General features: G+C 40.4%; 1 protein-coding gene across 4 annotated transcripts in view; it reads right to left on the reverse strand.

The window, feature by feature from the left end:
* SNTB1 (syntrophin beta 1) overlaps window positions 1-27,607 on the reverse strand; it is a 278,993-nt gene extending 251,386 nt beyond the window's left edge. For 2 of the 4 annotated variants that reach the window (XR_002734198.1, XM_023224650.1), the window contains exon 1: window positions 26,528-27,244. Coding sequence is in view for 3 of the 4 variants with exons in the window: in XM_023224650.1 (XP_023080418.1) it covers window positions 26,528-27,101 (574 nt within the window). In the remaining variant the exon portion in view is untranslated. Of the gene's footprint in view, window positions 1-26,527; window positions 27,396-27,495 lie in introns of those variants that run through there. The other 2 variants (XM_023224643.2, XM_031935905.1) reach the window with 2 other exon arrangements.
* Window positions 27,608-27,933: the final 326 nt, after the last annotated feature.

Genomic DNA, 27,933 nt, shown 5'->3' on the forward strand with positions numbered 1-27,933 from the left:
GGTTTAGAGAAACCCCCAGCTGAGATTCATGATATAATCTTGAGTAGGAATGAACCCCTATGACCAGAACCATTGAGAGAGCAGGAAGTGTGCTGCAGCCATGGGCACAGGAGTTGGGCATTTCTGTTTCCTGGGTGAACCAGGAGGGGTATGACCTGAAAGCCATGATTTCTGTCTCAGTCAAGAAGGGTTATGGCCCAGGGCAGTTTTGGGTTCTGAGTACAGGCTGCCCGGAACCCAGCTAGCTGCTGCTAGCAGAACACTGTGGGTGTCGGACCTCCCTTGCCAAATGCGTGGGAGCTGAGTGCAGTTTACTGCCACCTGCTACTCCCCACGCTCCACGCAGCTCATTTGGTGCAGTGGAGGCAGCTGTGCTCCTTACTGGACCATTACTGCAGCAGCCAGAGAACTGCCCTCTGATCCCCATTGGGGCTGCTGCTTGAGCCCACACATGAGAAGCCAGTGCATGGACTTGCCTGACCTGGCCCCCATGTGGCTTTGCGCCTCCACCCACCCTGCTAGTGAAACACAATTAACAGGGAATTTTGGATTCTCCATGACCCTGCCCACTGCCTGAGACCCCAGAGTACCTACTCTGGGAAACACAAGGCAAGCACAAATCCCACTGTTACTACCACAGCTGGCGCTCTTTTGCAAGCACCACCTCCTGGCTGGAAGCCAGCCATCCCAGCCCATTACAACATCTGCAGGCACAATAACACGGCACTTAGGAAGGAAAAACTTGCACAACCTCAGCTATTGCCATTTCCTGCATTATGCTGGCTAACCAGGAGGTCTTGAGTCTGTCCATGTGCCCAGTACATTACTACTACAGCTGGCATTTGAGAAATTTGAGAAAGCCAATACACTAAGGCTATTTATAACTAAGGAAATCTCACACAATCTACGTGACTTCCCTCCTACTCCCATCAGAGCTGACGCAGTACCTGCTGCTGGGAGACTAGAGGACAGGTTACACCACTGAACTGTCTGCAGATATTCCCCAGCAACATTCTGGGGTGCAGAAACCCCACTGGGTGGCTAGACTAAGAGGAGCAGAGGGATTTCCAGTAGTCTGACTCTCAGGGATTGCTACTCCTAGGGAAGAGGGCATGCACCACATTAAGGGAGCACCCTGTGAGGCAAAAGAAATCAGGCTTCAGGCTTCAGGCTTCAGGCTTTGCATCCCTGCACTTTCTACTTAAGGGAAGTCTGTTTCAGCAGAGGTACAGGTGCAGTGCTGGGTTCAGTGAGAAAAGTCTGGAGCTCTAGCCCAATGGTCAGGCAGCCCTGGTGCTCATGAAGGGTCTTAGAGAAGGGACTTCTCCCCCTTTCCCACCACTGCAGACACAGCTGGGGCTTTTACCACAGGAGTTCAGCATGGGTACATCTGTAGACAGTCTTTCTGGAACACTTCAGGGTGACTGCATCCTTGTAGGAGGAGTACCCTCCAGGTTCAGGCTTGCATGAGAGGTAGAGTCACAATCCCTCCCTACATAAAACATCAGCATTCCTACAGATGAAAAGACGTACTGTTCTGATCTGAATAGCCAGAATACCAGGTCAAGAGTGTGACTGGAAGGATTGCTTTCCCGCTGGCTTGGAATAGAGGCTGTGGTGGCTCCTTCCATTCCCCCTGAAATACTTTAGTGCATTTCACTGAAAGCTTCCCCATCTACCTCTGTTGAGTCTGTGACCTTGGCACACTGTTAGGGTAATATGTTTGTCCACTCGCTTTAGCCATAGCCAGATTTTACCCATAGCCATCTCTCACTCGCCTGAAGCCTAAACTGTTCAACCCAATGAAGAAAGTACGAAAGAAAAAACATTTTTTAAATGCATACCACTGGGGAATAAGATAAGCTTCATGAGACCTCTGCCATTCTAGCCCAACAGGAGATGGCGAACTTGCTCACATATCTAACACATCACTATTACAACCAGCATCTGAGAAAACCATTACACAAGGATTCTCTATAAACAAGAAAGTCATACAGAGTATTCACCATGGAAAACACCCAGAGCTGAAGCTAGGTGACAATAACCTAGAAACATTAAAGTCACATCCTCAAGAGAAAAATTTTTTTTTAAAAAAGTTGAATCAAAAATAAATTTTAAAATAATTAGATGAAATAGTCTACCTAAAAAAGAAAAATGAGAAAAATAATTCAGGCAATATGCAAAGAATACCCCCAGAAGAGTACACTAATTCTACAGCAGTGGATCTAAACCCAAATGCAATCTTTGAAATACCAGATAAAAAATTCAAAAGGTTGATTATTAAGTCACTAATGGAGATACAGGAGAAAGGTAAAAAAACAACATAGGCAAATTTCAAAAACAACTCAGTATACGAATGAAAAGTTTTCTAAAGAGATACGTATTTTAAAGAAAGACCATCAGAATTACTGGAAATGAAAGACATATTTAGGGAACTATAAAATGAAGAAGAAAGCTTTAACAATAGACTAGATCAAGTAGAAGAATTTCAGAGGCTGAGGACAAGGCTTTTGAATTAACCAAATCAGACAAAAATATCAAAAAAAATTAAAAGAAAGGAATAAAGTCTCTAAGAAATATGGGATTATGTAAAATGGCCAAACCTATGAATCATAGGGGTTCCTGAGGAGAAGAAAAAGCAAAAAGTTTGGGAAACCTATTTGAGGGAATGATGAAGGAAAGCTTCCCTTGTCTTGCTAGGGATTTAGACATCCAAATATAAGATGCTCAAATAATTCCTGGAAGATAAATTGTACAAAGAAAATCATCAAGATATATAATCATCAGGCTATCTAAACTCAACCCGAAAGAAAGAATTCCAACAGCAGTGAGACAAAAGCATCAGGTAACCTGTAAAGGAAAATCTATCAGACTAACAGGGGACTTCTGAGTAGAAACCTGATGTCTAGAAGGGACTGGGCTCCTATCTTTAGTCTCCTTAAACAGAATAACTGTCAGCCAAGAATTTTGTATCCAGCAAAACTAAATTTTATAAATGAGGAAGAAATAAAGTCTTTCTTAGGTGAGCAAATGCTGTGGGAATTTGTCAATATTAGACCAGCCCTACCAGAAAGGCTAAAAGGAGTTCTAAATCTTGAAACAAAAGGCTGTTACACATTGGAATAGACATTCCTGAAAGCTTAAAATTAACAGGGTTTATAAAACAATAAGACAAGTAAGAAAACAAAGTCACTAGGTAACAATTAAATGATGACTGGAACAGTCATTCACATTCACATCTCCATATTAACGTTGAATGTAAATGGTCTAAATGGTCCAATTAAGATATATAGATTGGAATAACTGATTAAAAATCATAAACCAAATATCTGCTGTCTTCAAGAGATACAGCTAACATGTAAAGATTCTTATAGACCCAAGGTAGGGGGGTGGAAAAAGATATTTCATGCAAATGGAAACCAAAATCAAGCAGTAGTAGCAATTCTTATATCAGATAAAACAGATGTTAAAGCAAAAACAGCACAAGGAAAAGACAAAGAAGGTCATTACATAATGATAAAATGATCAATTCAACAAGAAGATATAGCAATTCTAGATACATATGCAACTAACTCTGAAGCTTCCAGATTCATAAAGCAGTTACTATTAGATATATGAAAAGAAATAGTCAGCAGCACAACAATAGTGGGGGACTTCAACACTCTACTGACAGCACTAGGCAGATCACTGAGGCAGAAAATCAACAAAGAAACACTGGACTTAAACTGTACTCTAGCTCAAATGGATCTAAAAGACCCTTACGGAACATTCTACCCAAGAACTTCAGAATACACATTCTTCTCATCAGCACACCAAACATTCACCAAGATAGACTATATGACAGGCCACAAAACAAGTCTTAATAAATTTTAAATTATTGAAACAGTATCAAGTATCTTCTCAGAGCACAGCAGAATAAAATTAGAAATCAATTCCAAAAGTAACCTTCAAACCATGCAGATACATAGTGATTAAACAAATCCGCTCCAGAATTATTTTTGTGTTAACAACAAAATAAAGATGAAAATTTAAGAATTTTCTGAAATGAATGATCACAGTGACACAAATTATCAAAACCTCTGGGATATAGCAAAAGTTGTACTAAGAAGAAAGCTTATAGCACAAAATGCCTCTACCAGAGAGTGTGAAGGATGAAAAATTGATAATCTAATGTCATCCCTCAAGGAACTAGAAAAAAAAGAACAAATCAAACCCAAAGCTAGCATGTAAAAAGAAATAAAAAGGATCAGAGCAGAATCTAGTGAAATTGAAACCAAAAGAAAAAAAAGCCAATGAAACAAAAAGCTGGTTCTTTGAAAAGATTAACGAAATTGAAAAGCTACTTGCTAGATTAACCAAGCAGAGAAGAAATTCAAATAAGCTCAATTAGGAGGGAAAATAGAGACATCACAACTGACACTACAGAAGTACAGAATATCATTTGAGACTACTATGAACAACTCTATGCACACAAACAAAAAAACTAGAGAAATTGGATACATTCCTGGAAACATATAACCCCTACCCCTTGCTTGAATCAGAAAGAAATAGACATCCTGAACAGATCAATAAAAAGCAATGAGATTGATCAGTAATTTTTAAAAAGCTGCCAACAAAAAAATAGCCCAAGGCCAGAGAGATTCTCAGTCAAATTCTACCAGACACCTCAAAGGAGAATTGGTACCAATTATACTGAAACTATTCCAAAGATTGAGAAGGAGAGAATCCTTCCTAACTCATTCTGCGAAGCCAGTATCACCCTGATACCAAAGCCAGGAAAGAATATCACAAAAAAAGAGAAAGCTGCAGACCAATGTGTTTGACGAATATAGATACAAAAATCCTCTACAAAATTCTAGCAAACCAAATCCAACAGCACATCAAAAAAAGTAATTCACCATAATCAGGTGGGTTTTATCCCAGGGATGGAGGCATGTTTCAACATATGCAAGTCAATAAATGGGATTTATCACAAAAACAATTAAAAACAAAAGCCTTATGAACATCTCAATAGACACAGAAAAAGCATTCAATAAAATCCAGCATCCTTTTATGATACAAACCATCAAAAAACTAGACCTACAAGGAATATACCTCAAAATAATAAAATCCATATATGACAAACCCATAGCCAACATCATACTGAATGGGAAAAAATTGAAAGCATTGCTCCTAAGAACTGGAACAAGACAAGGATAACCTCTTTCACCCCTCCTATTCAACATAGTACTGGAAATCCTAGACAGAACAATCAGGCAAGAGAAAGAAATAAAGGGCATCCAAATTGGAAAAGAGAAAGTCAAATTTTCTGTTTGTCAATGATATAATCTTATAAATAGAAATCCCTAATAACTCTTCCAAGAGATTCCTAGATCTGATAAATTAATTCAGTGAAGTCTCAGGTTACCAAGTCAGTGTATACAAATCAGCAGCACTGCTATACACCAATAACAACTAAGATGAGAATAAAATCAAGAACACAATCCCTTTTACAATAGCAAAAAATAAAATAAAATACTTAGGAATTTACTTAACCAAGGAGGCAAAAGATGTCTACCAGAACAACTGTAAAACACTGCAGAAAGAAATCAGAGATGATACAAACAAATGGAAATACATCTCATGCTCATGGATAGGAAGAATTGGTATCATGAAAATGGACATACGGCCCAAAGCAATCTACAGATTCAATTCAATTTCTATCTAAATGCCAACATCATTTATTAAAGAATTCAAAAAAATCATCCTCAAATTCCTATGGAACTTAAAAAGAGCCCAAATAGCCAAGGCAATCCTAAGCAAAAAGAAAAAATCTGGAGGCAACATATTACCTGACTTCAAATTATACTACTGACAAAAGACTATTATCCAGAATCTACAAGGAACTCAAACAAATCATCAAGAAAAAATCCAAATAATCCCATTGAAAGTTGGGCAAATATCATGAATACTTGAAGCCATGAATTTCTCAAAAGAAGGTATACAAATTCCAACAAACATGAAAAAATGCTCAACATCATCAGGGAAATGCAAATTAAAATTACAATGAGATACTACCTTACCCCAATCAGAATAAACATAATTAATTTTTTTTTAAACCCACACCATAGAAGGTGGTGTGGATGTTGTGAAAATGGAACATTTATGCACTGCTGGTGGGAATGTAAATTAGTACACCTCTATGGAAAACAGTATGGAGATTTCTCAAAGTAGATCTACCATTGGATCCAGCAATCCCACTACTGAGTATTTACCCAAAGGAAAACATTAACTATATTAAAATGACACCTGCATGGGTATGTTTATCACAGCGTGATTCACAATTGCAAAGATATGGAAATGACTGAAATGCTCGTCAACCAAGGAGTGGGTATCACTCATATATATATGAGTACTAAAGAAGCACACACACACACACACACACACACACACCATGGAATACTACTCAACCATAAAAAAGAACAAAATAATGTCATTTGCAGCAACTTGGATGAAACTAGAGGCCATTATTCTAAGTGAAGTAACTCACGAATTGAAAACTAAATACTGTATGTTCTCATAAGTGGAGGCTAAGCTATGGGTACATAAATGCATACAGAGAGGTATGATGGATATTGGAGACTCAAAAAAGGGGAGGGTGGGTGGCAGTAAGTGATGCAAACCTATCTGTTGGGTACAATGTACACTAGTTGTGTGATGGGTGCACTAAAATCCCAGACTTCACCACTATAAAATTCATCCATATAACAAAAATCTACTTGTACCCCTAAAGCTTTTAAATCTTTTTTAATGGCAATGGCAGAAGAAATAGTCATTCATTCATTCATTCATTCATTCATTCATTCATTCATTCATTCTTCTCCAAATACAAACTAATTGCTTGCTGCTAGCCAAGTACTGTGGCAAATCCCATATCTTACAGTGTTTTTAGATGGTAAGTAGAATAATTTAGCTCAAGTATAGCGTTAACCTAGGAAATTGGAAAATTGGGTTGCAGCTAAAATTGTAGCAAGTTTTGATGGTATTTCAAAGGTTTGGGATTTTATTTTATAAAAAGGTATCTGGTTGTACAGAATGTTGTACACTAGCTGATTCACATAAGAAGTCCTCTGCTTCTCCATTATTTCCCTTTCAAGACTTATACTTTTAATGGAATCAACATTCACTGAAATATAATTTCAACCTTTTTTGTTACTAAGATTGAAGTGTCTATTATATTATTATTATTTTTCTTTTTGAGAATGAGTGATCTGTTTTATCTTAAGAAACTTTTGTCCCATACAGAATCTTTAAAATAGACAATTATATAAAATTTATCTATTGTTCTTATGACATTTAAATAAGTTAACACAGAGTGGAAAGCGTGGCATTAGTTATCTTCTTCCTCATCCCCTTTAATTACTGGAGTACCATCCAGCTTTTTCAGTTTGGGCACTCTCTTGGTTGCTTCTTCAATCCAGTTATTCTCAGCAGAATGTTTCTCTTCCAAGGGATTGCCTACAAACACCAGGTCTTCCAGGCATGGCAGTTCTATTATATTATGATTCTCCCTGACTCTAATTCAAGGCAAACTCTATTGAAAGAAGAGAAAAGAAGGTGGCCTCTCTATAGGTCTGTGTGTTGGTGCTTTGTTAATACATTTCTATCTTTGGAATCTACTCTAGGGCTCCATACTAAGAGGTGCTCAATCTGTGCAGACCTGAAATGAATAAGAAACATGTATCATGAGCTTGGAGATGCAACTGGGATGGAATAAGCTAAAAAAAAAAAAAAAAAAAAAAATTCAGGATTTCTGAAGGAATACCTTGCTGGGTGTGGAGAGTAAGTCTGTGAAATGTGCCTTCTTTGGCATAATGAGAGGGTGAGGGAAAGAGAGGGGGAAGGAGAACCAGATACTTTCAAAGAACAACATTGCATCCTAAGAAGAGAGTGATTTAACGGTATGCAACACATCTGTGCTTTGCCCAAAGAGACAGTGATTAAGAAATACTGTTATCGCCTTCAAAAGCAAGTTTTCTGAAACATTAAATACGATAACCTGCTGGTGGATTTTTCCACAGCAGTTGCAGTAACCACTTCTAATCAAGCTGCTAAAGAGATAAAGCAAGTTGAGATCTAAGAAAGAGGACACAGGTTGCCCGTGAAGAAATGCTGTTCCCAAATGTGATCTATCAGGATACAATCTATTAAGTGTTTCACTCAAGGAAGCAGCTCCGCTAAAAATATTTTTTTCTTCCATCCAGTGTCCTGGGTTTCTGAGAACTGGAATTATGAAGATTTGGGTGGTTGGGGTCTAAGGAGTTGTGTAACTGCCGATCAGCCTATTAAACTTAAAACTCTACATTGTTCTAACTAGTCAAATACAGGTTTGCCTAAGGTGATTTTAAAAATCCTATTTATTTAATACAAGATTCTAGAGCACATTAACAATTCAAGAATTAATCTGAATTTTAATATTGCTGCCAAAACACCCCAAAATTATTGAGTGTTTGAAATATTCATATATTTGTTATTTGAAGCATATGAAAGAACTTTTATAAGTGTGACTAACTCACAGTGTCTTTCTCAATGATAAAATATGCCTCAGCTTATTTTTTAACATAGGTCAAGCGTGATAAAACTTTTTTATACTGTAGAAGGAAAAAAAATCCTGCAATTGGTTTAGTTATGACAATAATAGGGTGAGATCAGAAAATGAGGCTTTCTTTCCATATGGCTCCCTTCCCCTTCATAAACAAACTGAAGGAATGGGCAGAGATGGCGAATTCAGTATTAAGAAGGTAAGCTTCACTACTAGTCAGCGAGAAACTGGAGAGACTTTGAGAAGTCCTTTAGACCATACAATATTCTGAAGCATGAAGCAACCCAGTAACTTGGAATGGAATACTGAATTTTTTTTTTTTTTTTTTTTTTTTTGAGATGGAGTCTCACTCTGTCGCCCAGGCTGGAGTGGAGTGGCACGATCTCATCTCACTGCAAGCTCCACCTCCCAGGTTCATGCCATTCTTCTGCCTCAGCCTCCTGAGCAGCTGGGTCTACAGGTACATGCGGCCATGCCCGGCTATTTTTGTTTTTCTGTATTTTTTTTTTTTTTTTTTTGAGACGGAGTCTCACTCTGTCCCCCTGGCTGGAGTGCAGTGGCACGATCTCTGCTCACTGCAAGCTCTGCCTCCTGGGTTCACGCCATTCTCCTGCCTCAGCCTCCTGAGTAGCTGGGACTACAGGCGCCCGCCACCGCGCCCGGCTAATTTTTTTTTTTTTATTTTTAGTAGAGACGGGGTTTCACCGTGGTCTCGATCTCCTGACCTTGTGATCCGCCCGCCTCGGCCTCCCAAAGTGCTGGGATTACAGGCGTGAGCCACCGCGCCCGGCGTTTTTCTGTATTTTTAGTAGAGACAGGGTTTCACCATGTTAGCCAGGATGGTCTCGATCTCCTGACCCTGTAATCCGCCCGCCTCGGCCTTCCAAAGTGCTGGGATTACAGGCGTGAACCACCACGCTCAGCCAGAATACTGAAATTTTTAAAAGTATATTTCCCTCTCTAAACTTCCCACACCAGTATTCCCAGCTCCCATCAGCTCAAGTTAATTTATGATAGCGTTAAATTTCTCAGACCTTCACATACAAAACTCAGAAAGTAAGCCCTTTCCTTCACTTCTTTCAAATGACTAACTAGAGGGACTTCTGTAAAGTCTGTGTTACTTAGAGAAAACTATTCAATATATAAGTAGTATATGTACTGTTATATATATATACACACACACACTCAAGTATATAAAAATATGTACTATGATGTACAAGATAAATATATAAAGAGGGGCTGTTATTAATGGTAATCTTGTTGATTAGTTTTACAACAGCATCAAGAGACCAATTCTTTGATTTTCACTTGGTAAGTGCTTTAGGTTACACTGATAATATTAGTTTTTATTAGTAATTCAGTCAGTACTGATTGAAGATTTACTGCCATCTTATTCCTTACCCCTTTGCCCCATTTCTTAGTTGCTGCTCCAAGCTCTGGTTCCTCTAAAATTGGTGAGAGGAGACAGAGCTTCAGAGAAGGAACCACACCTTCCATCAACTGTTCTTCAGTCTTCTGAGAAGGACCATGGCCATACCTTCTGAAGAGCTTCTTGGTTTACCATTATCTTTACAAACCATTTTAAAACCATCTACTTTCTGGTTAGTCTATCTCTAGTGACTCCTGGTTTGCTACAAACCAGAGTCTCAGACTGGTTGAAAGGCTATAATTTTGAAAGTCACGTAAATAAGGTTGCCAGATTTAGCAAAGAAAAATGCAGTTGAATTTAACTTTCAGATGAATGACAAATATTTTTCATCATAAGTATGTCCCATGCAATATTTGTGAAATACTTATACATTTAACATTTATTTGTATCAAATAACTTTTTTATTCAGCAATGATACGTGTAAAGATTTTAGGAAACCTATTAATTAGCTCAGTTGCATAGGTATCAGATTTTGACTCTATAAGTACAGTTACTCTCTGGTAACTGTACTTAGAGCAAGGCTGGCATGCATGAGAGCAAAATTTAGTGGTGCTGTATGTACCAGGGGACCTGATCCCACCTATTTAATAAATACAAATAAATCTGAATAACCTTCACCATTGCCCAGCATTCTCTGTCCTGACCATACACCTAGAGGTGATCAAGAATTTATCTGAACACTTAGTAAAGACAGGTGGTGTCATTAGCTATTTGACAAAGAGAAAAAATATCTAGAATGCTAGAATGTAGTTACTATTTACTCATTTCATACACTCCCTATTAACTTCTAATGAAATTTATTCTAAATCCTCCTACGGTGGATGTTAGTTTCCTAGGCCTGCTATAATGAAGTATCACCAACTGGATGGCTTAGACAACAGGAGTTCATTGTCTCACTGTTCTGAAGGTTAAAAGTCCAAGATCCAGGTGTCAGCAAGGTTGTTTCCTTCTGAAGACTGTGAAGGAGACTCTCTTCCGTGCCCTGCTCCTAGTTTCTGGTGTCTGCTGGCAATCCTTGGTGTTTCTCGGCTTGTAGATGCATCGTCCCCATCCCTGCCTTCATGTTCATGTGGGCCCCTCCCTGTGTGCATGAATGTTTCCAAATTTCCCCCTTTTTATAAAGCCCCAGTCTTACTGGATTACCACCCACCCTAATGACCCCACTTTAACTTGATGATATGGTTTGAATCTGTGTCACCGCCCAAATCTCATGTCAATTTGTAATCCCTGAGGTTGGACTAGGGTCCTGGTGGGAAGTGATTAGATCTTGGGGGTAGATTTCCCTTTGCTGTTCTTACGATAGTGAGTGAGTTTTCAAGAGGTTGTTTCAAAGTGTGTAGCACCTCTCTCGCTCTCTCTCCTGCCACCATGGTAAGACATGCCTGCTTCCCCTCCTCCTTCTGCCATAATTGTGAGTTTCCCAAGGCCTCCACAGCCAGGATTCCTGTACAGCCTGCAGAATCATGAGCCAATTAAACCTCTTTATAAAGAAATACCAGTTTCAGGTATTTGTTTATAGCAGTGCGAGAATGGACTAATACACTTGATTACTTCTATAAAGACCCTATCTCCTAATAAGATCACATGTGTGGTACTGGCGGTTAGGACTTCAACCTATGAATTTTGGGGTGACACAGTTAATCCAAAAAATAGGGATTAAAAAATGCAAAAGTAGAAAGCCTGGAGAGGAGAGCCAGAAATCAACAACACAGGTCTGGAGTTAAAAACTGAAAGAAAGTCCATTTGAAGTGGGAGGTTCCCAGTGCCTGGGACATGCTCCTGAGAGTCTAACTATTCTGACCTGGTGGGAAAGGGCTGATGAGGAGACTTATATTAAAGCTGCTTTGCAGGGAAAGCATGCTGTTTACACACAGCATGAAAATAGGCAGGGGCAGACAGGAATGAATTATTTTGCATCCACTTTTGGCCCTGGCTCTGCAAGAGAGTATTCCTTCCCGTTCCTAAGTCTCATGATTCCTCCCTCAGTCTATGTGTATGGCATTTACTATTTGAACATTCATGTGGTAAAGCTGTCATATAGTGTTATGCATGTTTTATATGTATGCTCTTTCTGTAAAGCTTTAAAAGTTTCAACTTTCCCAAAGTATATTTTGTGTGCATGTTTTACATTATATGCACACAATACTAATATATAAAGAAGTATACATTTTTTTTTAAATACAGTAGCTGAGAATGGAATTTTACAAACCATTTTCTAAGATTTCTTCTTTAAAAAGTTTCTTTCAGATAGCTCTCCCAGGGCTATGGCCATTTTCAAGGGATATACGATTTAACTCAGCATTTGGAATAGCTGTAGAAACTTATATTTATTTTTTCCCTGATAAATACAGATTGATAAACACACCATACAAAAACATGGCCTTCTGTCATTTCATATCTGAGTCAAAGATAAATTTGCAGAGAATACATTTTCTAACAAAATGAGAAATACTGATCCTGTGACACGTTAAGATTTTAAATAAAGTGTACCTGTACAAAAATTTTAAAGTGTGTATAATATTTGAAAAGTAGTAAATCCATTTCTAACTTTTATTTTTCTACTTTAGAAGTAAGGACTGGGATAGTTTTATGGCTTTGTTATTCAGGGGTTGATATTCAATCAGGGGTTGATATAACAAAAGCCCATGGCCTGGCAACATTTTCGAGTAGTTGTTGACCCAAACTAATGCACATTATTTTACAGCCAGTAAATATCATTAACCAAAGCAACTCGTTTTTCTTTTTCTTTGTCCTAATCCTTCTATGTGAAGGCCATGGCTAATGACAAAAAGACAATTGCCAATGGGTTAATTTTGCTCAGTTCACTGAAGTTTTAAGATGGATAAGACCTAATCTCTTAGGAGCATACATTCAAGTGGAGGAAGACAAACAGTTCATAATAAGAGTCAACACATGCTGACCTCTGTGCACCAGATACTGTACTAAGTTCTGTATTAACTCTTAATTGTCACCTCAGCACTATAAAGAAAGCAGCATTGCTATTCTTATGTTATCAATAAGAAAATTGAGGCCAGGCAGATGCAGTGATTGCACAAGGTCACAAAGCTGATCTGTACACCTTTATTCCACACCTAGCTTTTATCGTCACTCTGTGGCTCAGTAGTTTGCTTGTCATACCAGAATAGTACTATTAAAAGAGAGATGTGCTAAAAATGTCTTATGTTTGCTACAAAGCACAAATAAAGAGAAATAAATCCATAAGAAGTGAAAATCTCTTCTATATGGCAACAAGATGCCCAGGTTAACACAGGCCCCACCATATCTGATTATCTTACACTCAGCAAGTTTCGCTGCCCTACAGTTAATGACCAGCCTTGATTGTAGATTAGAATCACCTGGGGGAAATTTTAAACCTTCTAAGGCCCCAAACTATTAAAATCAGGACCTCTTGGGGAAGGATCCAATCATGAGGGTTTTAAAAGCTTCCCAAGTGTCCATAATATGTGGCGAAGTTTGAGAACCAGAGCTGTAGGCTGTACACCAGTGCCTCTCAACTGGGGACTTTTTGCCCTCCAGAAAACGCCTGTCAATGTCTGAAGACACTTTTGTTTAATACAACTAGAAAAAGATAATGCTACTTGCACCTAGTGAGTAGAGGCTAGAGATGCTGCTAAACATCCTATAATACAAAGGACAGCCTCCACAATAAAGAACTATCTGATCCAAAATGTCACTATCTCTGAAGTTGAGAAACCTTGATATACACAATACTCCTGTTTAGTTCAATGAATCTAACTTGTACATAATCTACTCACAGGAACTGTGCAAATGGCAATCGGCTGGATTTCACAAACACTCTGCTAGCCATGCATTCCAAGAAGTTTTTAAAAATCTGGTATAGGTGGCCCAAAATATTGTCTTGCAAGTTTTCCCAAGGATAATATATTCAATCTTGGTCATGTCTGAACCAGCTTTTTATAAAAGATTTGAGATGAAAATGTGTCTAGGGCTGCGTGCAATACACCTTCCACCATGATTTCCTCTGAACTCTTTTAGAATAAGGAATGTGATTATGATGAAGCCTAATGTTAGCATGTTATGTCTCCTCTGCATTCAACTCCACAGGCCGAAGCTTGCTTACAAAATATAACTTCAGTTCTCTCCCTAAGGGCATCTTTTTGTTGGGAGTACACACAGCCCTTATGGAGATGCTGGCCAGGGAGTTAATGCCCCAGAAGCAACCCTTAACGCAAAGATGGTTGGAGAGTTGGTAAATCCACTTTACCAGCTTTCTCACTCACTTTCAATTGGGACATGCTGAGCTCTAGAGGGACTGAGCAAGTAACAGTAGGGCCTTTATTGGTTCATTCCCTTCACTGTCTCATGTCTGCACTTTACTACCAGTGTTTCCTAGAATTACATCCCAAATAACTTCTTGCACTTAGATCCTCATTTCAGATTCTGTCTCTTGGGGTACACAAAGATGGAACAAATCTCAAAATAGATGAAATTATCAGATATGCATAGCACACTCAAAAATGAAGTAGAGAAAAAGGAACTTGGAGACATCTGAGTCAATACTGGTGCAAAAAAGTCTTCAAAAAACTATTATTAATATGCTCAGACAGACAAGCAAACATAATGTGTCTACAAAACAACAAGAGGATGCTATATAAAAAAGGAACAATCAAAGAACAAGAAAATGGTTTGGGAACTTAGATATATGATAGATGGAATGAAAAATCCATACAAGAGTTGTAAATAAAAATCTAATAATTCTCCAGAATGAGCAAAAATGAAGGAAAACTGGAGAAACAATAAGATAGCAACAAAAATCAGTTTATTAGTGGGTCAATATGGAGAGTCCAACATTCAGTTAATGGGATTTCTACATGCAGATAGTGTAAGAGTCTTCAGTTCAGAGGTCCCAACTTTCTTGGTAAACGGTGCCCTTAGTGTCTTAGTGATTTTTTCATGACACACTTGGGGCCCATAGAAATACCTAACAAGTCTATTTATTAAGTACTTAGGCCCAAACAACAGTAAGTATTTATGTACTAAAAACTTGGCACCTACTGGGCATTATGCAACTTTTCAAACCTTGAAATTATACTATAATAGATATTTCCACTCTCATTTCCTGTTCCATGCTAATTTTCATGACTTTTTGAAAAATCACAGTACTGCAGAAAACTCAGTTAAAAGATATCACATCATTGAAGAAATGTAGCAATCTTATGTTGAAACTCAGTTATGGTTATCTGGTGTCCAAAAGATGTTGCTACATCTTCCTTGAAATTGTAAAACAGTCCCTGGCATCCTGGCAAGTTCGTTGGGGCACCCTATGTACCCAGGGGAACCTCCACACATAGTGTAAAAGTCATGGCTTTAGCTTATTAGTGTCTATCACATGCTTAGCAAATTGATTAATAGGAGCCCCATGCCAACTTTACACAACTTAGACAATTAGTGATTTAAAAAAGGATTATTAAAAGAGAGTGAAAATGCCATACAACTCCTCGTCAGTAACTCTGGAAAATGCTGAAGGAAAGCAACAGCTAATTTAGGATATCATACTCAAATTATCCATCCAGTGAGAGATTAAAGACATTTTCAGATACTTACCTACCAAAATCTTTCTCAAGAAGTCACTGAAAAATGTGGTCCAGTGAAACTAGGGAATTCGGAGAAAAAGTAACAATGGATCCAGGAAAATAGACACAGGAGAAAGCCAAGGACAGCTCAAGGAGGATGGTCATGCATCAGACCTAGATGGGACCAGTCCAGAATAGCAGGGCTCCAGGAAAAAAAAAATATACAGAATTTTAATTTTTTTATTTAAAAAACTGTGGATTGTTTGATATGCATGAACATTAAAAAAGTAAAATTACTGCTGGAAACTTCATAAATCTATTGTATTTGAAAGAAAAAAATGGGATAAGTACAAAAAAACTAAGCAAACAGAAAAATAAGAAGTAGTTAATAACTCCAAGAAATTTAATCATAGATATTACTTGGCTAAAAAATGGAATGATACTGTTGGTCATAATTTTGTAAACATAGACTGATTTAGTTAATAATGCCTATAATTGATATATCAAGAAAAAGCAGTATAAGCATATTACTTAGAATATTAAAATATATTCTAATATGAATATAGGTTAAAATATTAGAATATATGTTTTAATATTTGAATATACATTTTAATATTCTAAGTTTTGTATTCTGGAATATATATAGTCTAATATTCTCGGCAGAAGAGGCTGTGGAGCAAGGTATGCAAAGAAATGCTATAATCATATGTTATTTTGATTTAGAAAAATTCTAAAAATGAAGTAGAGAACAGAGGAAAATATAGGAATATTACAAGCAAGCAAGAAAAAATCATTAACTTTGATTTTCACTGCAGATGAAAGAATGTTTCAGATGAAAGTATTTGAAATGCAAGGCCTCAAAGAGCCAAATAATTGCCTATATTTTAAGTTTCACTTTGCTAATGTAACTCCACTATGTAAGTCACTCACCTCTTCTGTGAAACATTCCATTCAATTTCAGGTATCCATAATGACTTCTCTGGTCATTCTGTAAGTTATGTGGCAACATTCACTCCTTTATAATTTATTATTGTTTTATAAAATCTATTTGTAACTTATATATATGTAACGTATTACTCTACACCTGTCTCTCCTCCAGACTGTTCTATTTTAGAAGGAAAGGAGTTTAATTTCATTCCTGTAATGTAATGAAAATTTTGCTTCAATCTATCAACAAGATCTCACCTGACAAATATTGTCAAAATTCATAATTGTAACAATATTGTATGACTATTATGCACCGTATTTAATCAATTCAAACTGTCCAATTTTTCATATTTTATCATCTCTGATTTTGAGAATGTCCTTGAAAATTGCTGACGTCTTAAAATCCCTGGAGACTTGGATGGACCTAGAGTTCGTCCAGAGAGTATTCACAGCTGCTCCTATCATTTGTTCAGGGGCCTCCCCACCTGAGACCACTTTAAATTCAATGCACTATCCCAACATTGTTTAAAAAATTCACAATGACATTGTAAAATCCAAATCTCAGGGAAGATGTTTGTCCTTCCTTCTACCGGGACCAAATTTGAGACCTACAAGTTTCTGTGTTGCAAGTTGCCTGTCTGAGTGATGGGCCTATTTCTCATTTTTCCCTGCACTGGAGAGATAACCCTTTGGTGTCCCAACTTTAATCAGCTATCTTATTAGACTGCCCATTGAAGACAGTTTTTTCTTTCTTAAAGGTACATAAACAATGATATATCTTCCACTGGATGGCCTCTGGGATTTCATGAGGCACAGAACTAAATAGAGAATAAAAAACTAAAGTATAATGTTGGTTTAATAACAATTATGTTATTACACTTATGTAAATTTATAAAAAGAAGTTTTATAAATTATCAATCTTAATAAAAGAAACATTTTGGGTTTTTTTGGTTAATAATATTTCCACATTTCCATAATTATTGGAAGACTGAAGTAATCGAAAATGCAAACTTTCAAAGAAGTTTGAATTTTGCTGTGTAGGTTAAATCCTTATGTGTTGGCTTTCCCTTTACAAAATAGTTTCCTGCATGTTTCTGCACAACCAGCATTTTAATACAGATTTCATATTTGCCCACCAAAACCCACAGCAGCCTACACTGTGGTCTGGTTGATGGAAAACATCTGATACTGCTTAAAAATCATCAACAAAAAATACCCGTGTGGAATCATAACTCTCACCCCACAAAGCAAACAACCTCGCCTTGGTCATTCGTTACACTGTTCCATTCCCTATATGGCAAATCCCAAATTGTTCCTTGCACCCCCAAACGACTTTATGTAACATATGATTAAACCCTATAACGTATACGATTGAACTCTATTGGAAAATAATACTTAGCTAAGCATGAGATGTGACATATTATATAATTTAGGACTTACTAAATTCTGGGCAACGAGTTAACTCTTTTACATACATAATCCGCTTACTCCTCAGAACAAGCCTACGAAAAGGAAAGTTACTTTACTGATTAAGAAATTGAGAGTTGTAGTTAATTTGCACATAGTTAGAAATAATGGAATAGGAATTTAAGCCCAGGCAGAGTAAATCTAACACCCGTCCTCTAAACCACTGCACTAACCTGCTTTGAGAAGAGAGAGAGAAATAAATAAATAAATAAATAAATAAATAAATAAATAAATAAATAAATAAATAAATAAATAAATAAAAACTGTGACAGGAAGAAACAATGGCAGTTTGCACAGCAATGCAAATAAACAGGATATATCAAATGCAGTGCTACTCACCAACCAGTCAGTTTAGATATTATCTTTCCACACTCACCAACATGCAAAGAATGATGCTTCAAACCACAGGTAGAAGTAGTCGTTTTTAAAAACGTATTGAGCTAAAAAGTATGGGTCATCATTTTAATTTCCATCATACTCACTATTAATCATAAGCTTTTCCATCTTGTCTATCCCTGTTTGAGAGTGGTGCTCACTTGCACGGGTCTGTGTGGGCATTGATTTTGTGGTGGGGATTACATATTTTTGTCTTAAGTCTTAACTCTGCAGGCCAGAGCTAAAGGCAAGCATCATTAAAGGTCAAGGCCAGTGAAGTGGGTAATGAGGTTTGGTATATAAAACACTTGATATAAATGCAGGGGAACTTGTGGCTTTTAGCAAACATTAACAGCTTTGAAGTGCATCATTTGAAATGGAACGCCTAGTAGGCCAGTAGCTACCACAGAATAATTTTCCTTCCCCAGACCACTGGTAGGTTCAGCTAGAAGCTTTTCACAAATATGGAGCCATGCGGAGTGAGTTATTTTTAATACACCCTCCATGGGGTGACTGCTAAAATGCACCACTGAACATGAAGAGCGTTACCCAACCACAGCAGAAATAAGGAATTGAAGGGCTGTTCTGATGAGCTTCAAGGAAGGAAAATGGTCTGAATTCTCACATTGCTACCTATGCTTTAAAAAGAAGCAATTAAAATATCTAAGCAGACAGTTTTCATCTCCTCAGGTAGAAAGTGTTCTTACATATTCAGACTGGCAGGTCCCTGAGCCATAGGGGGTCAAAAGAAAGGTGGTTATAAATACTGTATAACATTAAAAGGATAATTACATTACCTATACCTTTTGTAATCATGTCTGGCTCCTCTTTCGTCAACCATCTTTCAAAATTGGCTTACATTAAATGTTTCCTAGGTCTATAAAGTCACTCTTTACTCCTCTACAGAGCAAGGTATAGCTTTCATTATACCACGTCTAATGTTTACCACCATAGTCCAGTAGTACGAGTGGTGGATGATGGGAGTCATAAAATGGGCAACTAATCTTCTAATTATTTCTCTCCCTTCCCTCCTTTTTTTCTTTCTCCCTTCCCCTTTCCTTTCCTTCCTTCTCTCCTTCCCTTTCTCCCTCCCTTTATCCCTTCCTCTTTCCTTCCACCCATCCATTCATCCATCCTTTAGCATTTTTTCCTTTCTAACACACTTTAACAGCCTAATATGTGCCAGGCACTGTGCTAAAGGCTAACATGTATCGCTCATCACCGGCTGAAGTACTTCATAGTCAGCCTCAAATGCCCTACTTCCTCAATTACTTGAAGCTCCCTGAAACCAGAAGCCACGCCTTATACCTCTTTAACTTCTTTTTGTCCACCTCACAGTGTCTTCAGTTTGTGTAGTATACAGCAGGATGGGCCTGATGAGGTGTTAGATCACCTGATTTCCAGCTCCTGTTTGGAAAGCCTCAGTAAAATGGAAGTGCCGGAGAGTAGGAAGTCACCTAGTGACTAGTCACCTAGTAGGTGACTTCCTACTCTCTGGCACTTCCATTTTACTAGGGCCTTACCAACCTCATGTTACTCTAGAGGGAAATCTGCCTTAAATGCAAAACTGAGCATGACATTTTCCTGCTTAAAACGCTTTACCCTCAATCTGAAATCCAATTCTGTAATAAGCCCCCCAAGGCATGGTCCTCAATTCCTTACTTTTTTTTTCCCCCACTCTTCCCCCTCAGCAAAGTCTGAAGGTCACGTTCTGCCCCGTTAGCCACACTGAGCTACAGATGAGGCCCAAGCTCTTTCTTGGGCTGCCTGAAGGCATTTGCCTTCTATACTGCCCTGTCCAAGAACAGACCAGATACCCTTCCCACAGGCTACCACAGCATCTCATAATACCCGTAATGTAGCCATTTTTCCTCCCTCTTATAGGTATCTGCATGGTGCTTATCTGCATCTGTCAGTAGAATGTTGCTTCTTGAGGGCAATATCCTAGTAGTGTATAGTTCATAGTACATAGAAGACACTCATTAAATTACTTGATAAAAGAGCAAATATGTAAATCAATGAGAAACTCTCTTGCAATGAGAGAGGAAGTGATTATTTATAAAAGTGCGGTTCATCATCTAATGACTACCCTGGACATTTCTTACCATTACAACTTCAGCAAACTAGATTTAGTAGGCAGAAGAATGCCCACCCCCCATCTCCAAAGACACCCACATCCTAGTCTTCTCCAGATCCTGTGAATATGTTAACTTATGTGGCAAAGGGGAATTAGGGTTGAAGATAGAATTAAGGTTGCTAATGAGATAACATTAAAATAGAGAATTTTCCTGGTGTGTTTGTTAGTGACCAAAGTAATCACAAGAGTCCTTAAAAATGAAAGGGAAGCAGAAAAGAGGCTGGAGTGATTTGATGTGAGAAGGATTTAGGGTGCTATTGCAGGCTTTAGAAATGGAATGGGACCAATAGCCAAGGCATGTGGGTGGTCTCTAGGATCTTCTGGAAAAGATTAAAAAAAGGTGGGGGGTTCTCCCTTAGACATCCAGAAAGGAATAAAGATTTGCTAATGACGTTGGTTCAGTGAGACCTGTGTCAGACTTCTGACTTTAAAAACTGTAATAAATGTGTGGTGTTTCAATTTACTAGGGTTTCTAATAATTTGTTATAGCAGCAATAGAAAACCAGTACACCAGATAAGGAAACAGAAGACCAATGATGACAAATCATTCCAACCTTTGGAGCTTCCCTTTCCTGATCAACAAATTGGGGATAAGCATCTTTATCTATTTATCTCCTAGGCCCATTTATGAGGATTAAAAGCTATAAGGCCTGCGCTTGAACCTAAGACTCCGCACTTATTCACGGTGTGTTTTTGGCAAGTGACTTAAACTCTCTGCCTCAGTTTTCTTGTGTGTAAAAGAGGGATACTAATAGCACTGGGATCCAGGGAGCGGATCCGTGTAAAGTGCTTAAAACAAGCATGTGGTACAGTGTTTTGCATGTGTTCACTATTACTACATTCGAAAAAGAGTTTGCAAAAGGTTAGGCACTACAAAGTGATGAGGCAGAATTAGTATTCTTACAGGACACCAGTTCTCAAGAAGGTGGGGGGTCCACACCTCCCTCCCAGTGGCAGTTCAGAAACTTATGAAGGCTTTTTAGCAATGAAGTGCAGAAGGGATGTCACACTGCTGGCATTTAGTGAAGGAAGCTAGGGAAGCTGGACATCCTGGAACACCTGGGGCAGTCCTTCACAGTGAAAGGCTTGTCTAGCTCCTAAGTGATACCACACAGCCCTACTCATCTTCATGTGCAGCTGTGCATTGGTAGTGATTTAACATAAAGGTGCGAGCATCTAACTCTTTCATTATGACCTCTGGTGTAGTTGTGTCCATGCATTTATCTATTGAAACATGGTTTTTGTTTTAACAATTTATTTTATTTCTCCTTTATATTACTAGTAGGGCATTCTATTGATGTTTAAACTTAAATTAGAGTTAGGCTATGTTATTTGTGAAATTCACTTTACAATAATAAAAGGGGTGTTAAAATTTTGTTATTAGTGATGTGCACTGGGTCTGAGTTTATAGGATATAAGACAGAATAAGGTTTAGAGATGGCTTAACCCAGCTCCTTATGCTTTCCAGTAAAGAAAACTAAGTCCTAAAAAGATGAAATTTCTTATAAAAGTGAAACTAGTAGAAGATAAAAACCTAGGTTTCAAGACACGAATCTCAGGGTATTGGGTATTCTTCAAGAATCTGTACATCCTAAATAAAGTAAGAATCCTTAAAATTCAAATTTTCTTCCAATCCTGATATTTTATTCCAGAAAATCACTGCCCCTCCCTTGCTCCCATCTTTCTCCTTGATCACTCCCACTTCCACCGCTGGAGAAAGTGATTGTGACAGTGAGGTTCCAGACCATCTCAGGCAAACATTCCAGGGGAGCATTGCTGAAGGGGAAGCTCTAATGGACAGGGGTAATGTCAACAACTGTCCTTGACTTTCTTCTTTGAGTTTCCACTTTTTCCAGTCCAGTTCCATAGGAGACCTTTTGGATCAAGGGATTATTCAGTCCACCCCCACCTCCATACTCCAACATGAGCCTTCCAGAAGATTCTGAACTTCTTGATCTCAATAAAGTTATGGATAAATTAATTTCCTTGTAGCTTCAGTTACAAAAAGTTGACCTGTTTCAAAATACTATTTTACTATCAATCTAAGAGCAAAAAACTTCTCTGTCCCTCCTAACCTGGAGCTGCCAAGGACGTTTGCACAGGTGCACTGTGCCCAGCTCCAGAGGGTGCCACTGACACTATGGTCTATGTGAATGCTGTTGCTGGAATTACAGGTAAAATACCTGCATGGCTGGAGGTGCAGCCCCTGCCCATACCCCTTAAAATGAGAAATGAGCTTGTGGTGTGAAGATTTCTGTTCTTAACTTTAATGAATATTGGCTAAACACTGGCTTAACTGGCAGAGTTTATTCACGTTTGGATTACATTTAGTCTCCTTGCTGGCCACGTGTTTAACCATGGTAGGGCTGGGTCATGTTATAGCAGCTTCATTTTGACAGCAGACACTTGGTGCATTAGGTTTTTAAGACTCACTCCTCCTTCCCATCCCTCCCTTTTGAGTGGCCCACACAATTGCTGTTTCCTGTTGATTTGTCCCCAGCACTTCAGGAGTGGGGCAGAAGAATGCTTTGAACCCAATAACTCCAACCGGTTCAAGTACACAGTTCCAAGTGGAAGCTCAGAGCATCAGTATTGCAAAGAGGTTGAAAATATAAGCTTTTATGTCAGATAGATTTGGAATGCTCCTGGCTATGTTACATTATTTATATTTATATTTTTATTTTACTTTTTATTTTTTTGAGATGGAGTCTTGCTCTGTTGCCCAGGCTGGGGTACAATGGCACAATCTCAGTTCACTGCAACCCCCACCTTCTGGATCCAAGAGATTCTCCTGCCTCAGCCTCCCCAGTAGCTGGGATTATAGGTATGGGGCACCATGCCCAGCTAATTTTTGTATTTTTAGTAGAGACAGGGTTTCACCACGTTGGCCAGGCTGGTCTTGAACTCATGACCTTGTGATCTGCTCACCTCAGCTTCCCAAAGTGCTGGGATTACAGGCATGAGCTACCGCGCTGGCCACTACGTTACTTTATGCAAAAAACTTAATGTCTGTAAGCTTTAATTTCCCCATCAGTAAAATAAACAATAACAACAGTACTGGCCTCAGTTACTATAAGTGTAACAGGTAAAGCCTGGCACATACTAAGTGCTCAAGAAATGTTAGCTATTGTTATGATTCTCTTTCTTCGGTTCTGTTTAACTCCTGTGGTACCACAGGAATGGTCTCACAGCATTACACCATAGTACAAAGAAAAAAAGAAGTGTTATAAAAATGAGAAATATAAACTCCAGTAAAGGAAAAAGATAGGACTGTCCTTGAGAAGGGACAGTTTCGTGTTCATTTCATTTGAATTGTAAAGCTACCTACTTGCAGCAGATATTTGATACACGCCTTTCATTCTCAATGTGTTCTTCCATACAGCAGCCCTGTAAAGTAAGCAGGTCCAGCAGGTTTCCTTATTCCCATCTCGCGGATGAAGACACTGAGACTCAGGGAGGTTATGTTAATTCTGTGGCGGAATCTATGCCTAGAATGCAGGCATTGAAACTTTTCCAGGGTTTCACTTTACAGGGTGTTCCACTCGTAGAGGTAATAACTCTCCACGAGGGGGCGCATGTCATGCAGTGGGGTGCATATGGGCGGTGGTTGGAGTACTAAACTGATCTCCATTTACTCCCCCAATAAACAAACAAAAAGGAATCTAGGCGGAGAAAAGGGTGTACTTGCTATACAAATGTACCTTCAAAACATTTCCCTCTGCCCTGTCATGCAACCAGATTACATCTTCAAAACCTCTCCTATGTAGAAACTCTGGAATCCACACTGCATGTTAGAATATGAAGAAGTAGGTATGTCTTTTTAAAAAGCCCTTGAAGTGGTCCTAATAAGCCCCTTCAACTGGGAATCCCAGTATTAGGCTAAGCTACAAAAGAGAGGATTGTGATATTTGACTTGATGGTATTTGATGACTACCATTGCATGGAGAACGAACACTTTGGCTCAGAATAAGAGACACTGTTCTGAGGGCCTCCGCTTCCCTTAATAGCAGCTGATTTTGAAAAACTTGGGCTGAGGATAAGGCTGCTACACTGAGCCAAAAATGTTCATATCTAGGAGACCCACAGGGTTTCTCCAGAGGTCCTGCCTGTGACAAATGACAAAGTGTTCTAAGAATGTCATGTTAGAGGTTTTTACCGAACTCACTTTTCAGTTTCTGTTTCAAGAAACTGAAAGTCACATAACTGCTTGATTTTTTTTCTTTCTCTAAGTTTATTTTCAATTGTAGAGAAATTTCCTCCTCTTTTTGGGTGAGAGATATTTTTTACCTCTTTGCCAAGTAATTATTCATTAAATTGAAAGCAAGCAGAGGAAGAAAAGCAGGGACATAATAAATGATGGTACCTAAAATAAAATGACCCGCCTTCTGCCCCACCCCCAGCCCCTACCCCGGTATTTACAGTAAGTATTGCAAACTGAGCAGGTGCCCAACAGTTTATAGTCCAAACAACACTTGCCCCAGATCCCACCTGCCCCTTGTCACACAAACCAACACATACTGGAGTCAAGAAAACTTTTTTTTTCTGTTATGTTAATCATCAAACCAAAGCAAATAGCTTTCCACTTTCTGGGTCCAGGGTGGCAATTGACTATGAAGACATGGCAAATCCTCTAGACGAACAAGGTTGGTGGGGGAGGACTTCTCTGTATTGTGGGCCAGGAGGTGGGCCATGACATACCAGGGAGTTGCATCAGCTGTCACACACTAGCGATGCTGGCACCCTTACTTTAAACTTTCTCAGTTTCACACGCCAGTGCCACGACTAGGTAAGCAGGAAATTGACTTAAGTCTTTAGTGTAGGGCTTAAATCAATCACCATATTACATGGTCTCAGATGAAAGAGTCTATTTCAATAGCTATGGGTTCATTTATTCATTTACTCAGCATGTATGTCATGGAGCAACTAAGCTCAAGAGAGATCCACAACTAAATAAAAGACTCCAGATACCGCAATCTATAGCTAGGCTAGGCTGAGTAAATAGATAAAATAATTACACGTTATTAGTGCTGACAGAGGTATGTACACAGCACTAAAGAGAAGAGAAACAAGTGAGAAATGCAGCTGTAGCCAAACAGGAGAATTCAGTTTACTACCATATGCCCTTCTCCCCGACATAACTCAACATAGCCATGAACAGTGCAAAACTGTAAATAGGTGGTTCCTATTCTATTCACTTTCAATAATGAGGGGACTGGGGACATCAGATTTCAAGAGAGAGAGTAGTTTCTCGGCTCCTCACACGCAGGGGAAACTGTTTACAAATGCAAAGTTGTTTCCACACCACTCAGAAAGGGCTCCAGAAAACGCAGCCAGAAAAACCACTTCACCAGCTCTCCACCCAGAGGAACCTGGAATCCAGACTGACCGGCCAGATGCCCGGCAGGGAAAGTGAATTTTTCCCAAAACTACAACATACTTCCTGGCCCCTGACACAACTCTCCAGGCATAATCCTAGTCCCCCATTTGCAGGGGGAACGTCCAGAAGGATAGTCGGAGTTTTAGCATTCACAATATTGCCACCTCTCTCTTACCCCTTTATGAGTCAACCCTCTTCTGCTGGGTTGCCCAGGCTTTAGAGTGGGAAATTTTGCCAAAGCGGAAAACTATGAGTTGCAATTACGCAGTAGCCCTGCTTGGCAATGTTGGATGTAGGAACATTCTAAGTTCACCCTTCATTCTCGATTCCATATCCCAATCCCTACACTCTACCAGGATTACTCGCAGACAAAAACGAAACAACGTATACTAAGCAGGCAATCCGGCTGGGAAACCCTGCTAGCCTTGCTCTTCCATACACCCTTCCTGGGTTAAAGCCAACCCTGCAGACTGGAGACAAATTGCCCCCAGGGTGGGTAAAAGTTGACAAAACTCTATGCTGCCACTTCCTCCTCCCTCTCCCCCACCCACACACACACATTCGGCCCCCTGGGGTGTGTCGGCACGTGGTCGAGTGTGGCGTGAGTGTGAGCGTGCGGGTGGGAAACCGAGCAGGTGTGTGCGCGCCCGGCGCGGCCCGCGCGCGGTTAACCCCTTACCTTCCAGCAGCACTTCCTTGCCCGCGCGCTTTAGCGCCTGCACCGCCTCGTCGTGGGTGGCGTCCCGCAGGTCGGCTCCGTTCACTGACAGGATGGCGTCGCCCACGTACAGGGCTTGGGTCTGGTCCGCCGCCAGCCCCTTGAAGATCTTGCTGATGAGGATGGGCATCTTGTTCTCCTTGCCCCCCTTGATGCTGATCCCCAACCCGCCTAGCTCCTGCTTCAGCACCTTCACGCCGCGCTTCTGGTTCGAGATGGACTCGGGCACCTGCTCCGGCAGGTCGGTGAAGGCGGTGCGGACCCCGGCGGGCGAGTCCGGGGGCTGAGCGCCGCCCGCGCCCGGGTGCCCAGCCCCGGCGCCCCTGCAGAACGAGCCATTGGTGGCGGTCCCAATGCCGTTGTACGCCGCAGCGCCCTCCTCGCTGCTCAGAACCAGGGCGTCCTCGCTCAAGTTCACCAGAACTTTGTGCCAGCGATCCCGCACCAAAACTTCCAGCAGCCCGCTCCGCTGCGCCCGGCCGCCTCCCCCGCCAGCCGGCCCAGCAGCCGCCGCCGCCGCAGCCGCTACCGCCATCTTTCCGGCATTCTTAAAATGCCATGTGATTGGAAAAGGGGGGAAAAGTGGGGAAGGGTGGCCAGAGGGAGGACGCGGGGCCCGGGGGAGCGAGGAGAGTGCGCCCCGCGGGGAGGCGGCGGCACGCGGGACTCCGCTCCGGGAGTTCGCAGACGCACTCGGCGGGAGTTGGCAGCCGCAGTCAGGCTGGTTCCCCCTCTCCTGATCCTGGGCGGGGTGGAGCAACCTAAAAGAAGAAGGAGAGATCCAGACAGGGGAGGGGAAAAAAGCCAGCAGCCAGTTGCAAAACCCCAAACCAAGGGGAGCCGCGGAGCAGCTCAGCGCTGGGGAGAGTCCGTGGGAGGAGGCACGCTGGCGGTGAAGGGCGGGGACCCACAACCCAGCGGCCGCTCACCTGTTCCAGCCGCCTCAGCCTTGGCGGTCACACGCCGCCCGCCCGCGCAGACCTCCCCGCCTCCGTCCCCGGAGCGCACGACGCCGCGGGGACAGCTTCCCGAGCGCCTTCCCCGTCCCGCTTCTCTCCAGCCCACCGCAGTCCCCCTTTCGTCCCAGCTCCCCCACTCCTTGGGCGCCCACACCGCACCTTCGCCGGGTGCGTGCGTCCCGCCTCGGTGCCCTCACTGGGTCCTCCTGAGCCCCCTTCCCTTTCACACCCAGCACGTAGAATTGTCCCTAGGTCTTACAACTCCTTTGTAACTAGATCCAGGTCTCCTCCCTCTGCTTCCTCAAACCCAGGCTTCCCTGACTCTGCGGAGTTCTTACCTGTCTCTCCTTTCCACCCGGATTCCTATGAGGAAGCTAAACTCAGACCATGGCCCTGGACTCCCCAGGA

This window comes from Piliocolobus tephrosceles, chromosome 7 (genome assembly GCF_002776525.5).
Source record: "Piliocolobus tephrosceles isolate RC106 chromosome 7, ASM277652v3, whole genome shotgun sequence".
NCBI classification, from domain to species: domain Eukaryota; kingdom Metazoa; phylum Chordata; class Mammalia; order Primates; family Cercopithecidae; genus Piliocolobus; species Piliocolobus tephrosceles.